This window comes from Diorhabda carinulata, chromosome X, assembly GCF_026250575.1.
Source record: "Diorhabda carinulata isolate Delta chromosome X, icDioCari1.1, whole genome shotgun sequence".
NCBI classification, from domain to species: Eukaryota; Metazoa; Arthropoda; class Insecta; order Coleoptera; family Chrysomelidae; genus Diorhabda; species Diorhabda carinulata.
Genome location: NC_079472.1, coordinates 8,129,337 through 8,145,169, shown reverse-complemented (window position 1 = coordinate 8,145,169; position 15,833 = coordinate 8,129,337). Strand labels below are relative to the sequence as shown.

Sequence of the window (15,833 nt, the reverse complement as noted above, 5' to 3'; positions counted from 1 at the left end):
TCTAATATGTATAAAAAACAGTTCCTGATTTCTTAGGTACGACTCTAAAAGAGCAAATCAGATGTTCTCAGAAAAATCAAGTTTATTAACAATACCAATCCACTTATTCGATATTCAAGTTGACTCAAGGAACTTCCACTTTCGAAAACGACGAAAATAAACGCTATAATGTATATTGAAATTAACCAACGTCTAAGCAACATACAAAGAATCCGACACTGATAGAAATAACAAAGTTTATGATTTTTCTTAACGACAATTCTCGTCCTCGCACACACATGATGTTGTTTTTATCGAAATAATGGGATAGTGCATAATATTTGCCAGATTCTATTGCTCCAGAGTTTTTTATTTTATTCCAAACATTCAATAGAAATTATTTTTTTTTAACTTCTTATATATTTTCTAGCAGATCTCACCGCTATACATATTATTAGAAAGTGACTTGTCATCCTTGTTACTGTGCTCTTGCAGTACTGAATTTTGTGTTCTGCTGATACCTTTAGTGGATCTATTATGATATTTGTGTAAATCTGTAGTTTTTTTATATGAGAAATCATTTTCATGTAGTAAATTGTTTCGTAGCAAACTTTCATTTATATAAATCCATCCAATTATTTATATTATTTTTCGAGTAAAATCGAGAATACCAGTTTACGAGATATATAAACTTAGAAGAGTGAGGTTTCTACCACCTTCATAATCAGTCAACGTCAATAACTTACATGGGTGCAAGATTTTTCTTCACATTTAACTCAACATTTTAGTATTCGGATCAGAATCTCTGTAAAGAATCACACTTGCCTCCGATTTTTCCCGTATCAAGTTGGCACAATACGCCCTTCAGATGTCGGTTCATACTATTTCCGTAATACAATTTCTTGATACGGAGCTTTTCCAGACATAATCCACAGACAAATAAAGATAAGTTGAAATACAATAAGATAGAGAAACTTGGTTTCGTCTCAAGATGGTTAGTATTAAGGTGAATGGAAACTGTTTCTGCTTGACAACATTATTTCTATATTGTAATGAAACTTCGATTTTTCTGAGCATACAATGTTGCCTTCTTAAAAATAAGAATATTATTTATATTAACAATTTGAAACCTTGAACGTGGTATAGATTATTACGTAGAGTGAGAAGAAAATTTATGAAATTCAAAGGAACTTATTTGTTAGTGGAATTTTATGTTAACATGGCAAGGGCGCGTGATAAGATGATTTTTAACCATAGATATAAAAGAGAAGAACAAAAATTGAATAAGAAGGAATTATTTTATTTTTGTGTTTCGTTTTTTTATGAAGATCATTGTCATTAAATGGAGCCAAGACAGTACTTTCCCTCTGCTTCAATAATGGAATATTCTAATTGAAAAATCCCCAGTTATCGTTATAGTGACAAAAGATTGTGTATAAAGATTGAGAAGAGTATTTAAGGGATATAATTATCAAAGTAACTGCAAAAATTCAGCCAATGAGATCTCTGCTGCAAACTCCTCAATGAAAAACTGCGTTTTCATCACCAATAGCCTGGTGAAATACCCTCACTTGGTACTTACTGACTTATCGATGATCCATTTACTGACACAGGTTTGGTGTTATCATATCTGTTTACATTACAGCGGAATCCACCATTGCAATAAATTAGATATTTGCTCAGTGATTGTTTATGTATATCATTGTCATTATTGTTGCTGAATGAATAAGGAAATTGAGAAAAAATCCTTTTCTATTGGCGATGAGATGTAACTTTCTAAGAATTGAGAGGAATATTGATTTCACCGTAACATCTGAAGGTTGTAACAATGAAAGACGCGATTCTCAAAATTTGTAGCCTTATCACTCAGAGTATTATTCCAACCTTGAAGTAGTTGTGCTCTGTTTTTTACCAATTATGCGTAATAATCAATTTCCAAGTGTATTGAGTGATAAATAAACATATTTCTGGTAGACATATTTAATATGAAATACGTACAAACAAAAAAAATACAATAAAACAAATTTAACACAGAAGACAGGAAAAGAAAAATTAAAAACCAAAGTGTATCAAAAATCAGCTGTTTTCATAATCAGATTCATTTGCATCCGCCTTTTCACTAGAGTTTTCACATAAAATACAAGTGTGATTCAAACTAGATATTTATAACAATTTCTACAGTAGAACTTAGTTTTTTTAACTGATCCAATATATTCTTACTATACTATATCCTTCATGTTTATCAAGAGCATGTTGTTGACGCTTTTTCAAGTCATAGAAAATATATAAACGAAAATGTTCGCAATTAAATTTTTTGACCAAAATGAATGTTTCAGTATTTGTAAGCATCTCAAATACAACTCGTATGACAACAAGTTGGAAGTACGTTGACTATTTGGAATGTCAAACTTTATGATGAAAGTGTCAGATTTGACATATTTACATCAGCATTGCCATATCTCAAGACTTGAGTAGTAACCATCGGTTTTCATTGATATAACTATTGTATCAATATAACTATAAAGTCGAAATAAAAAACGAAAAATTCTTTTGAATTTCATTTATTGTTATGATACTAATTTTTGTATATGTTGATTAGTCTCTCTGCTTCTCTAAATCCAGATTCAACTGCACCGTGAGCACTAGAGTGGTGTAGAGGACTCGTTGCTTCTCCAGCAAATAATATAATCGGACAACCTTCTGCGTTTTTGATGGGAGCCATCAAATTTTTCACATCTTCACCGGTTGAATTTATAGAACTAAATGAATATGTGCCTCTGAAATGTGGATTATGATACCAGTTTGACCTTAAACATAGAAGACAGATAGTCGTTTTGAAAATTATTTGTACGGACAGTTTTATGAGAATTAATATGGTATAAATGGCACAATGCACATACCACTCCATGCATAGATTTCTTATTTATAATGCTATGAATATAAGTTTATCGTTATTGTTTCAAAATTTCTATTCTTCCTCTTTTATTATCAATATGTTTATCCTGAACCCTGTCTCTGGCTAATGGTTTACGCTCTTGAATTATTATTTTCCATACCATGATTTTTTTTGGCCTGTAATCCACTATCATGTAATTCTCAATCCCCCACACATATTTTTCAATTTCCACCTATCCCTATGAAAGCTGTTTTGTTTGGAATACAAAACGACGAGGAATCTCCACTCCACTCCACTTTGGTGCCTATGGAGATAAAAAGGGCTTTTTATACTATACCTAGTTTTAGCAACCTAAAGTTATTCGGATCTAAAAATTCATTTATTTTTAAACCGTTTATGAAATGAAAGTGAAACTGAAACACTTGTCAATAGAATGTACCAGAATAACAACGTAGAGGCCAGACTTTGGGAAAGTGATGCAAAGAGTTTGAAACATGTTCATTTCATATAAAGTTCGGTGTTCAAATGGTTCGTTACTTCCATTTCTTGGAAATGACTGTGAATTGTAAAGTTCATTGCGATTTATATTTCAGTCCGACTAAGAATAGATTCGATTCGTAATGTTTGGATAATGAGAATAATCTAAAGCTAGAGAAATTGACGACAAAATTTTCCTGAACGATTATAGTTCAGTGATGTGGATATAAACTGTGTAATTCCATATATTTTGGAGTTTATTCAACAATTATCTATTAGGAATCCAATTTTTTGTTAAATCTATCTGTAGATACTTCCTATATGATTCATATACAGCCAACGGGAAAAATTTATAAAACTAATAACAGCTTGAAATTTTGTAATTTTCTGACAAATTGTGATTTATGCAAAAAATGCGTGAAATGGTACTTTTTCCACGAATGGGAAAGTTGCCCGTGAGTGGAGAGAGAAACTTTATGGGCAGTTGCATATATCATTTTTTCTACAACCCTATACAAAAAATCAATTTCAAATAGAAATTTATGAAATGCGGGAACCAGAATATTATTGACAGCTTAACAGAACGCGTGCTATTAGCTTATTTCGGAAAAAAATCTAAAGAAGTCCTCTACACTATGTTTCTATAATTCTGAACTAAAAACAACCCTAATTATGAATTATCAGGTAGATTTAAGTGAATATTTCAAATTAATAGCATCTTAATAGTGGCACTTTTTATCACGAATGGAAGTTCCTTGAGAAAAAAAACACTTCATGGACATATTTCATACATTATTTCTTCTACAGCCCTATCCCAAAAATTTCTATTTGAATTCCAAAAGAAATTCTTAATTAAGCTCTTTGGTGAATTATAATTAATAACCAACGCGTAATGATTGAATTAAAAGTTAATTGTTAACAACGATAATGAGAAACACTAACTACTAAATTATATATTTCTGTTTCACTTCGCAATGCGAAAACGCTATTATTGGGTTGATTACGACAATTTTGGATCCAGTCACGCTGTGTCGTTTTATCACCAGATAAAGCTTCTAACAGTCAAATTGGTTCCTTGATTCGCATATGATGTGGAAGGTTGGTTTAAAGAAGTGCGATTATTAGTTACTTATAATTTGTTAGGCACAATTTATAACTCTAAAATTCAGTCATTTCTAGACTTATTCAAAATCCACAAGAACAGAATTTTCCGGCCTACGAACCGATTGAACTCCAAACTTTTTATGAAATTAACTAGTGGAACATGATACAAACTCTTTCCATCACGTTCATGGAACAACCTTGGTTATTAATGATGATATACATTTAAGTAAATGTTTCAAATGAATACCATTTCTGAAACGAAAATTGGTTGGGTAGAAACTTAAAGAATCTAACATATTCTTAAGAGAGCAAATAAACGTAAACGTTTTTATTGCATAATCGAGATGGTGAATATTCAAGGTTCAAGGTAACATATTCAATTAGTTTTTTGTGAGCTGGCGATTGTCGAGAAAAAGAGTTATATAGAATTAAATTCGATGACACAAAAATTAGGGGGAGTTTCTATTCATCACGATTCCATATTCAAGGGCACATACAAGTCGGCGTTTATATGGAAAATATACTTATCTTTGATAGAAAAACGCAATCAGCAACCACTCATTCCTATCATATAGAAATGGAAAATGTTCAACACAAGTTTACCGCATTCAGAAGAATATATAAGTCATACATTTCGACGTACTTCTATTAGATTCAGGTGGAAATATTTTTTAATAAAAACAACATGGAGGATAGAAATCCACTGCTGTTGCCAAAGGATATATAAGCAATTCACTCAACACAAAAATAAATTATGTTTTACAGCAGTTCCTTAAACCAACCTACTACATTATATGAAAATCAAAGGACCAATGTGATTGTTACAAATATTCATCTTTTAAAGAAGCTTTAGCAGGTAATAAAACAGACACAGGCATGACTGGATCGAAAATTTACAAAAATTAATCCAGCAATTGCCTATTAAATATTCATAGTGGTTAGTTTAACGTTCAATTCAATCATTACGCGTTCGTTATTGATTGTAATTTATCAAAGGAGCTTACGAGGATGTATTGATATCTAGTTAGCCTAGATCAGTTCCATACATAAACAAAATATTGCGTTACCCTAGCAACGGACAATAAATTATTAGAAGTGTCAGTGTAAGGTTTGACGTCAAAAAAGTGAGCCGCAATAAATTGAACGATAAAAGATGTCCACCGAAATTGTGAAAATCGAAATATTGGAGTATCGAGCCATCATCAAGTAGGTATATTTCAAAGGGTTAAGATGCAGTTCATGACATGATTTTATCAGACCGTCGAGTTGGTCTAAAACGAATATCTGAAGCACTGAATATTTTATACGAACGCGTTCGTTTTATAGTTCACGTCAATTTGAACATGAGAAAAATTTCTGCAAAATGGATTCCCAAATGTTTGAATGTTAACCAAAAGCGTTCAAGGGTAGAAGCATCGCTTTCGATCTGTGCTCGATTTGAAAACGATGTAGACTTCTTAAACCGAGTTGTTACTATGGATGAGACTTGGGTACATTTCTACGATCCAGTAACAAAGCAACAATCGATGGAATGGCGATACTCTGGTCTCAAAACCTAAGAATTTTCGTGTTCAAAAATCTGCTGGAAAAGTTCTTGCTTCAGTTTTTTGTTTTTGCGGGACAACTATCATCTCAACTAAAAAAAGCTTAAAAGGTCGTAAATTTTCTTCCAACGAGGAGGTAATAACAGCTGTGGAGGTCTGGTTTCCAGAACAAGAAGAAACATTTTTTCTGAAAGGTCTAGAGACGTTGCAGGTTCGCTGTAATAAAATATTTTGACATTGAAATTTTATTTGGTTCTATTGTGGACTAAAAATTTTTCAATATATCCTCGTGAGAAGAAAAGGTTTCAAGATATACATAAGAGAATATTTTTTAAGTGCTCTTACAAATGATATTCATTATAAGTGATATTTATGGAATTAATTCTGTTTTATGGGAAATTAAAAAGCATATCAAACAATAAAATTTTTCGCAAGTAGTGGAGAGTGAGTGAGATCTAATTGTGGCTAATCATGACTATTTTTTAGACTTTCATAGCAAGCAGAACATCTCGTTTTCTTTTTATCTTTTCTCAAAACATGAGTGACGCTTATTTGATTAGGATTGGGAAGTCTTGTCATACTTTTATCTAAAAGCTACAACTAACTCTCTGAATTTAGTGCCTGACTTTTTTGCATTGTTGCCGTAGGATAGAAACAATTTTTTAAGTTTTTGAGCAAAGGATACGCTACTGTAAAAATTATCCGTCTAAATAGTCCACCCTATGTCAAGTAAATTCTCTCACAACTCAAGAACAGTGTTAGCGGCACCGGAAATATTTATATTATCAGTTTCTTAACGATACCGATACAAGTGGCCAAAAACGTTAATTCATGAAAATGGGCCTGTATCCTTGAATACCAAAACTTTTCCATAGAAAAAAAAATGAATGTGCCAGTTTTCGAGAGAACGATACATAGTTTAACTTCTTTGAGATCGAGTGAAAGACATTTGTATGCTCAGTTTTTAGAAAATAATCAGAAGAGGGTAAATTTTCGAGTCGTCCGGGGTGCCCAAACTACGAAGTCTAAAATATTGGGAGGAACAGAAGTCTAAAAGAATCCTGTTAATTATGTATTGTGAAAGTAAAAGTTATTTTGTGAGTTACTACGACACTGGAGAGTTAATGATTCACTACTGATGATAATTTCAAATACAATAATAATTAATTTATAATGTTCAGTTTAGCTGTTGACTTGTTAACAATTACCAATAGACTAAAAATAATAAATATGGTATTAACACATAGATAACGTTAATTACCCAGATAAGAGAAAATGCAATAGTTGCTACCAGACTAAGAATCCTAGAGTTTTTACAAAGCACATTTGGAAGAAATAGTCAGAATTATTTAAGCGTGACAATGTTGCTTTGATAAATAGATCCCGTTAGTAATTGTGATCAAAAATGAATATTTCAATAAAAAAAATATTTCCTGAGATTTAAATGACTATCTGGATGATAAGGAATGAAACCCTTAATACTAATGCCGAGCAACTTTGATATACAATTTCTATTTTTTTACAATTTTTCTCTACTGGCCCCGAACAACTTCTACTTCTCCTATTTCCAAGAAATTCGGTTTCTATTGAGAGTGACCACTGATTTCTTTTTTTGGATCCCCTGTCCACGTTCTATCGAATTTTCTATAACGTCTGTGGAAAATTCAATTTTATTTTTTTTACTCCTTTGTAAATTAAGTAAGTATTTGGAACTTGCTCTTATAACGAGGGACCTTTGATATTACCATAGATTTTTCTACAAATTGATAGACACTATATGTCCTGGATCAGAACATATTCATTGAAAAACATCGATTGTATGAAATCATTAGAGTAAATTCTAATGTAATTATTATTTGACTAATGTAAGAAAGTAACGTCTTTGAATTCAATAGTATCTTTAAAAGGTCATTAATATGAAAAAGGTCTGTAAAGAAACTGTTGTAGAAAGCCTTCAAGGCAACTGCTTTTAGAAATAGCTACCCTTCATTTCTTGGATAGAACGGAATATTTGTGTTGAAAATGATCAACGTTAGTGAAATACATATACTCTTATATAGTTGATTCGAATACCAAGGAAGGAATTGGACTTTTTCAAGGTTTCATCATCATGTTTTGACAAGTGATCACTTTTACAAGGCAACTCATGAAACAAAATCTCTGTAAAGTCGTCTTCAGAGTGATTTAGTACTTGAGAGCTATTTCGATTCTCGGAGCGCCTACTCTCATGAATTTAATAAAAAGTATCTTTACTTCGATTTTTTGATAGATATCCGCCATAATAGTCGATGTCTTTTGGTCACATGGTCTTTTCACAGACAAATTCATTTTGCGAAAAAGAAATTTGTAGAAAAGCAAGGAAATCATAATACTATTCATCTAATTCTAATTAACCCGACACAATTGATCGGAGAATTTGTTTTTAATGCATTTCTCCTATCACTAATGTTGCGTCCGCTGGTCCGTCTGTCCATCCGTTTGTAGCAGATAAATCCCTCACAGGAAGCATTTAGTGAGCATTCAATTCCTGTATAGCTGTAGATGTGCCGAAACAAAAGAAATTTTGGGAATTATTAGGAAAAAATCCATTAAATTAACCAAAATGTGATTTTTTCCATTCTAAAATTCATTTGAACTTCCTATAGAACAAAACAAAAATTTGTTAAATCACGATAATGGTATATTTTGTGGAGATTTCAATAAAAATGTCTCGACAACTAAAATCGATTTAGTATATTCAAGAGAAGCTAGAACAAAGGCAAACACAACAATCGATGGAGTCTTTGCAAAATTAAGTGCTTACAAAACAAAACTTTTATTTCTGAATCATATTGTTTAATCCTATTAAGCAATTATTATGAGAATTGAACAAATGATGAGCTCAAATTTATTGAAGAATCTTTTGTTAAGATTTTTGTTAACGACGACTTTTTAACATGTCTCCTAGGGCAACTTACCTATCCATGTTTCTCTACTACAAAACTGTCCTTAAATCTACTTTTAAAGGAGTTTCAACAATAAATCACAGTCAACTACTTCAGAATACTGTGAAATTGATACTTCTTATTATAGCATAACAATTGATTAAGTGAGCAAACTAGCTACAATACTATATTATTTTCATGCTTTTCCGGCATATTATGTTAGATCCCTGCAGATTAGGAACACTAAATACATACCGTATCATCGTTTGCGGTTCCATAATTTTATACAAATGTCCCAAAAACTTTTTTAAAGTAAACTTTATCCCATTAGTTACAATTTGATCATCCAATTTCTCAATAACAGGGATCATTTCTCCTGTGAATACCACTAGTAGTATCCTTGAGTTAGGTATAACTATGACATTGTAAATTTCGGTAATCCAAGATTGACCATACTGCAACATAAGTATTATTGTAAAATAATTATGTAACGTATTGAACATCAGTTCAAATTATTATCAAAATATTAAAATTAAAATAATTGTGTTGTACAGGATTATACCTATATCCATTATAAGTATCGTTCACTAAATACAATTGTACTACCAAGTATATCCAAAGAGCGGTGACTACAGGGGCTGTTTCCGATCTAACAAAAAACGAGACATTTCAATTTTTCAACATAGTTTTTCCAATGAATTGGTAGCTGCCGTCTTTTTCGAATTCGAATTGCACTTTTTTTCAATAAAACCGTCTTTTCCTGTTTTAAAGCAGGTTTGATTTTTGTAATCCAATGTCTTGTCTCATTTCTCATTTCAGGAATGCAGCGGTTGATCTACAGTCATTATTCATCGCAAAAAACATATTGTTTAAAACGTGATGCTTCATCTTCATCCCCAAGTCGAAGAGAGTTGATCAGCATATTGCTGTTGATTTAACGGACGTCGAAAGTTATAGAAAATCATCGCACAAAAATGTTCGCGATCTAATTCCGTTTTGAGACTATATGAATATTTCAAATTTTGTAAAAATCTCAAATGGCATTCGTATAACACATTCTGGGTACGATCACCATTAAAAATATCAAACTTCCTTATGGCAATATCAGATTTGACATATTCTTATCAGGGGTACCATATCTCAAAACTTAAGTAGCAACCCTCGTATCAATATTTTATTTCAACATTTCTTGATACTTCAGAAGTTAATTTAACTCTGTTTTATCAGTTGCAAAGGAAGTCAGTAAGAAGCCAACCAAAGAATACCTTTGCAAATAGAAATATTTTCCTGAATCTCAGCCGGAATCCCCGTAGGACCATTAGATTAGTAGAAAGAAGAACGTCAGTTCTCGAAGAACCAACGTCTACCTCGCAGTCTACAGCGAAGACAAAACCCGGAGCAGAATAAGTGTCTAAAGTTTTACTAAATCCGTTAAAGGGTTTCTTCACCAGACTGTCTGAACTTAAGTAGGAGAAACCCAGGTAAGCCGATATAACTAACTGAATTGTGATAGGTAGATGAGTAGAAGTGCTGCTGGCATCAACTGCCTAAAATGGAGATCGCACCGACCAGTCAGGTTGGAATCTGAGGTAAGTTTGTTTTATCATATTTATGGGATAGCTGCTCTCAACCGCCGAGGTGTTTAGATTTAGTGGTGTTGAAGAAATAGCCATAAATAGAGCTGAGTATTTACATCTCAGTAGTGGTTATGTTAGTGCCTTCAGCGATCCGATTATACCGATAGGAAGAAAATTCACACTGGAGGAGCTGAGTATTTAACTCAAGTAGAAGTGGCCAAACTGCCATTGGAGGAGCTATGTATACTCGTATACATGTCAGTGTTGGTCATGTTTGGGCCTTCAGCCTCCGAGTAAGAAAATATTTCAAAAAGTTGTTGCCGGAATTGATAAACGCACATGCACATGCGGTTAATTTGCTGACGCAAGGTTTAAGAAAACCACAGTCCTTGTCGTAGAGCTTTGACAGAGCTTATTTTTTGCATCCTGCTTAACTCCGCTTGATACACGCACTCACGCACGCACGCACAAGAAACCCCAACAGCAAATACTCATGCTACCTATTCAGGAGGGCAGGTAAAACCTGTATAAATGGCTTCAGCGTATTGGTCATCATCATAATGACCTCTGGAGTATTTTATTTTCTTGACTAACAATGCCCGGAGAGAGAGGAGCATACTACGATGAAGAAAGAGGCAACCCGATACCAGAGCGTGGCGTCGATTCGTATCGACGAACCACCGTAACAATGGATTTAATACTAAATTTCTTGTATATAGTTTTGTACAAAGTCTCATTCAGATAGTTAGATAGTCAGTAAGAGCGATTTGAAAATTGAATTCATACAGTATCAAGCTCAAGTGAAGAACGTAAAGTTTCACGTTTCACCAACACATTGAACTTGTTCAGTAGTAGTTCGAGACGTTAAAAGTGTTGTTCGAGCAGCAATTGTTGGGTACGAATTCGTACTACACTATAGTCAACTCATGCGTAGTGCACCACAGTTCGAAATATGATTAAAATATTCTGTTAGTACCACCAAAAATTATTCCATAGCTGAAATAATCAGACGTATTAAGAGAAAGATGAATTTCATTAACTTTTTCTGATAAGACCAAGTTTCTTAAAATCATTAGATGGCTTAGAAGTTATTTTAAAAACGATGAATCACCCATGTGATAAAGTTTCGAATAGAAATGTTCACGTAAAGTTTAGCTTAGAAAAGCAAGTAATTTTTGAATTTCACTGAACAATAACAAGAATTTGAAATTGCTACTATATTGGTAATTTGAAAATAGTTTTTCTGGCGTTGTTTTTGCCACTCGGTGCAAAATTTGTTCACAGCAAGTCTATGACTGATAGTTCTCATCTCCAATTATAATGTGATTACCTTGTAAAATGGAATATTTCATAGTTAATGATATATATGGTACCATATATGATATCAAATTAAATATAGGCATTTTGAAAAACTCTAAGACAGTTTTCTGCCCGCAACACCATTCGCAATTACACACTAGGAAGGACAATTGTATCAATAATGACATCGTTGATAAACTTTTTTTATGGCTCAGGTTCTTGATTTACTAGTGAATAATACATTCAGTTGCAGCCTAAAACTTGTTTAATGAAGACATTCTATATAAATAGCACAAAAATACTGCATATTTCTAATAATTGCATCTCATTCCAATACCTTGAACACGCTCCCGAAATTTTGGAATTGAGTTTCCGTATTAACATATTACCAACATATGTTAAACTCCATTTGTATATGTTCCATGCTTATTTAGTTGATCTCACCTTATTTTCAGGACCTTCGGGAAATTCAGTTCTGGATGATATCCTATCCTTCTCAGTCCAAATAAAATTGAACCCAGATGAGTTCCCCCACCATTCATGTTCGTATTTCAAAAATACTTTTATCACAGCTCCAATTCCGATTCTTTCAATCGCTAACTGTTTATAAATTGGTAATTTAGGAGAGAAAAGTTTCTTATGGTTTTCCTTCAAAACTCCTATTGAAGTTGTGAAAACTACATGATTTGCCTTATAGTGAGAGTTATCTGAGCAATTGATTACAATGTGATCGTCATTAACAGTGATTTTAGTCACTTCTTTATCAACAAGTAATTTCTCAAAAAAAGGAAGTTGTCTGCTTGGGTTTGGATACTTTCTGATAAGAACGTCCAAAAATTTGCCGTATCCGTGATTTTTCCAACCATAATTTTGATATCCTGGACATGTTTCGTGATCTGAAGTATAGGCGTTGTCATACCAAGAGAATGATCCTTTTGCAAACAAGAAGAAATGGCGTAGAAAATCTTCAGCCCAAATGAATATGTCCATGTCTCCATCTCCAGCTTTAAACTTCTTGATTATATTTTCACGATACCTGAAATAATTTGTGATTATTCAACGAAAAAATTATCAATGAAAGTGAAGTTTTTGGGTTGCGTTCAACTAGAATGTCTACAGGGTGATTCGTGAATAATAGACAAAGTTGTAATTCATGAGAAAATATCTGGCACTAAGAAAAACGGTTGTGGTCAATAGTGAGATACAAGATGTTGAAAAAATTGATTTTTTCATTGAAATGCTATTTTCCAGAATAACGACTTAAAAATTGAGTTCGAGCTAGTTTTAATAAAGGCAAATAAGAATATAAGAGGACTGTAGATGTCGTCACATGAGTAGTATCGATTCGACAGGAATTTTTTTTCTTGCTTCATGAAATTCTTTGAAAGAAAAATTCTGCTAATGAATATTATTGACGATTGAATAAAGAAATATTATATGGAATGGTTCCTAACATTGGAAAAATTTATTTTGTTCAATGAGAAAATGTATCTCATCCTTCAAATGCATTTCGACACTGTTTTGAGCGTCGTTAGTAACAAGTACGAAAAAAAAAAAAGATTGTTCTTAACGAAAGTGGTAGAGGAAAGTATCCTAAACCGGAGCCCTCCCCCTAAAGTGGACCCCTAGTCTTCTGGTACTGCATTCTCCTGAACTTTGTCCTATTCAATTTTAAAAAGTAGTTTAGGCATCCACCATTATGTAGTTGGGCTTACACATTGCCCACTTCACATGTCCACCATCAATTCACCATTACATGTTTTGATAGTGGAAAAAGTTTTTGAGCAGTGCTACAGTTTTCGTTATTTTATCCAGATATTTTCAGGTAACCCTTTATATCCATATATATTCTTAAATGGCAAGTTTTAAGTTTATTGTACGTACATTTTTTATATATCTGATTTTGAACTCCATAGATGAGTTGGTCCTGGTACATTTGGCTTCCAGATCAATGACACACTTGTAAGACTGCATTAAAGATCGTCGCCAAAATGAAGTAGGGGCTGTCGACAAAATTCTCATATTGAGACTATTAAGAGTAATAATTGGAATGACAGGCTCGAACAATTATTTTCAAGTCCGAATGAGAGGCTCATAAAAAAGTTGATTATTATGTTAACTGAAAGATTGGGGAACAACTGCGAAATTCACAAAAATTATCACTAAACAATCTGTTTGAGCAACACAAGGGGATATAATTTGGAGCAAACTTATATTTCAAAACTATACTTCCATTCAGCTAGAGCCCACTTTTTCAGCGTTTCATATTTGTACAATAAACTGAGGAGGAAACTTGGAGATGAAACCTTAAATGAATTATGTTTTTGTAATTGGAAGAAGTGATGCAAGCTTATTTCAACTACTCAAATTCACGTCAAGACAGATGTTAATCTGAATTGTAGAGAGAAGGAAGAATATTCTAATTTCATTATATTGTCTATTAGAAAAGTTTTTCTCATTGAGAGATCAAAGCAGTTAGAATTGAGGTTGAAGCTGAAGGATTTGAAGTTCAACATTTGGTAATCGTACGATGTCTTCCTTTTATTCTACAAACATTTACTTAATTATTTAGCCAAAGTTAAGAGGGATTTTTGTCTAAAATAATGATGTTTACTCCATGTTCATAGTCTCGGGGTTATTCCAAGATCTCGGGACTCTTTTACCCAGACTGAAAGAAATGTGCGAAATTGAATCTTCTATCAACATCCCTTATAATATACAACACCATTAGAATCAAGTTTAGATTTCATTACATACTAACTTAATGACCACGGCTTAAATGATGGGAATGAATTTATGAATTTATTAGATTGTCATCAGTTTTAACCTAATCCAATCTTATCTAACCTGACCTAACAATGCATTAGTCAAATTAATCCGACGTTTCCAATTGCTCTTGAGACGTATTCAATTTTTTTTTTATATACATACAATTAAAACTCATGAAGCGTGTGAAAAAACGAGAGTTGTTCCGATGTAACGAAAAAATAATTTTCAGTCTCTCCTCTCCTTTTAAGCCGCTAGGGGCTAGATCTGATGAATATTTGAATTCTAGCCAATGGTATAACCAAAGAATAAGAGAGTGTTTTGTCCCAATACTCTTTATATTTCTTTAAATGCCATCACTTTTTCTAATTTTCTCACTAACATTATCAAGCACTAATAGGTTTTTTTAATATATCGATAGTTCCTCAATTTGAGGTGCTAGTACCATGTAGTGAACATTTCATTTAACATGGCTGGTTGTCGCAGTTTGTGGCCGTCCCGAATGCTCGTTGTCAATCAAGCTGCCACGGCCACAGCTAAATAGGTACCCACAATTTTACGGTCGTAAATGATAATGTGGAATCTCGTTATACAGTGTTCAACAATTTCATATGTGGAGTTGAAGTGTCATTGAAAAATAAATATTGGATCACCATAATTAGTGATAATTTAATGACTATAATAACTAATTCATAGTGATAATTGATGACACCTTTAGATTGAGGTTGATATCTTTTCAGACAAGCCTCGTATAATAGTCATTATAACTTACCTTTGTTGTATAACGGATCCAGTGCTGTTATGCGGACCGGTACCTGTATTAATATCAAATGCAGCGAACACTGCATCAAACAGTTCTTTTGATAACTTTTCACTAATCATTTGTCTCGATGACAAATAAAATTTTTCCGGAAATACATCACGTGTTAATAAATAAAGCAAATTTCTGTCTTTCAAAGTTTCATAAACAACATTATTCACTTCACCTCCAACCCATTCAGCACCTAAATCTACATTGCATCCATGAAAATTAACAGTATTTATTCTTCCACCGATTCGCGATTCAGCTTCTAATACTAATATGTCGTCAATACCATTTTCTAAAAGCTTCGTTGCTGTAGCTATACCAGCTGCTCCCGCACCGACTATAACTATTTTGTATTGTTCCCTACAGACGCCAGACGCCACTAATATACTTAAGATTACTAACAATAGCTGTGATGGCTTCATAATACAGTGCTTAACTGTCGATAACTAACTCGAATAA

General features: G+C 32.8%; 1 protein-coding gene across 1 annotated transcript; it reads right to left on the bottom strand.

The window, feature by feature from the left end:
* Positions 1–2,524: 2,524 nt before the first annotated feature.
* On the bottom strand, positions 2,525–15,833 carry LOC130902773 (spermine oxidase-like). Its single transcript, XM_057815058.1, has 4 exons — positions 15,339–15,833; positions 12,245–12,836; positions 9,180–9,379; positions 2,525–2,786 (listed from the first exon to the last, which is right to left on the bottom strand). Exons 1-4 carry the CDS (start codon positions 15,794–15,796, stop codon positions 2,555–2,557), a joined length of 1,482 nt encoding a protein of 493 aa, XP_057671041.1. The 5' UTR covers positions 15,797–15,833; the 3' UTR covers positions 2,525–2,554.

Coding starts and splice junctions, on each gene's coding strand:
- LOC130902773 (XM_057815058.1), bottom strand. CDS start 15,796: ATGAAGCCATCACAGCTATTGTTAGTAATCTTAAGTATATTAGTGGCG. Junction 12,837..15,338: donor GGATCCGTTATACAACAAAG/GTAAGTTATAAT, acceptor AAATTATTTCAG/GTATCGTGAAAATATAATCA. Junction 9,380..12,244: donor CCGAAGGTCCTGAAAATAAG/GTGAGATCAACT, acceptor CTTATGTTGCAG/TATGGTCAATCTTGGATTAC.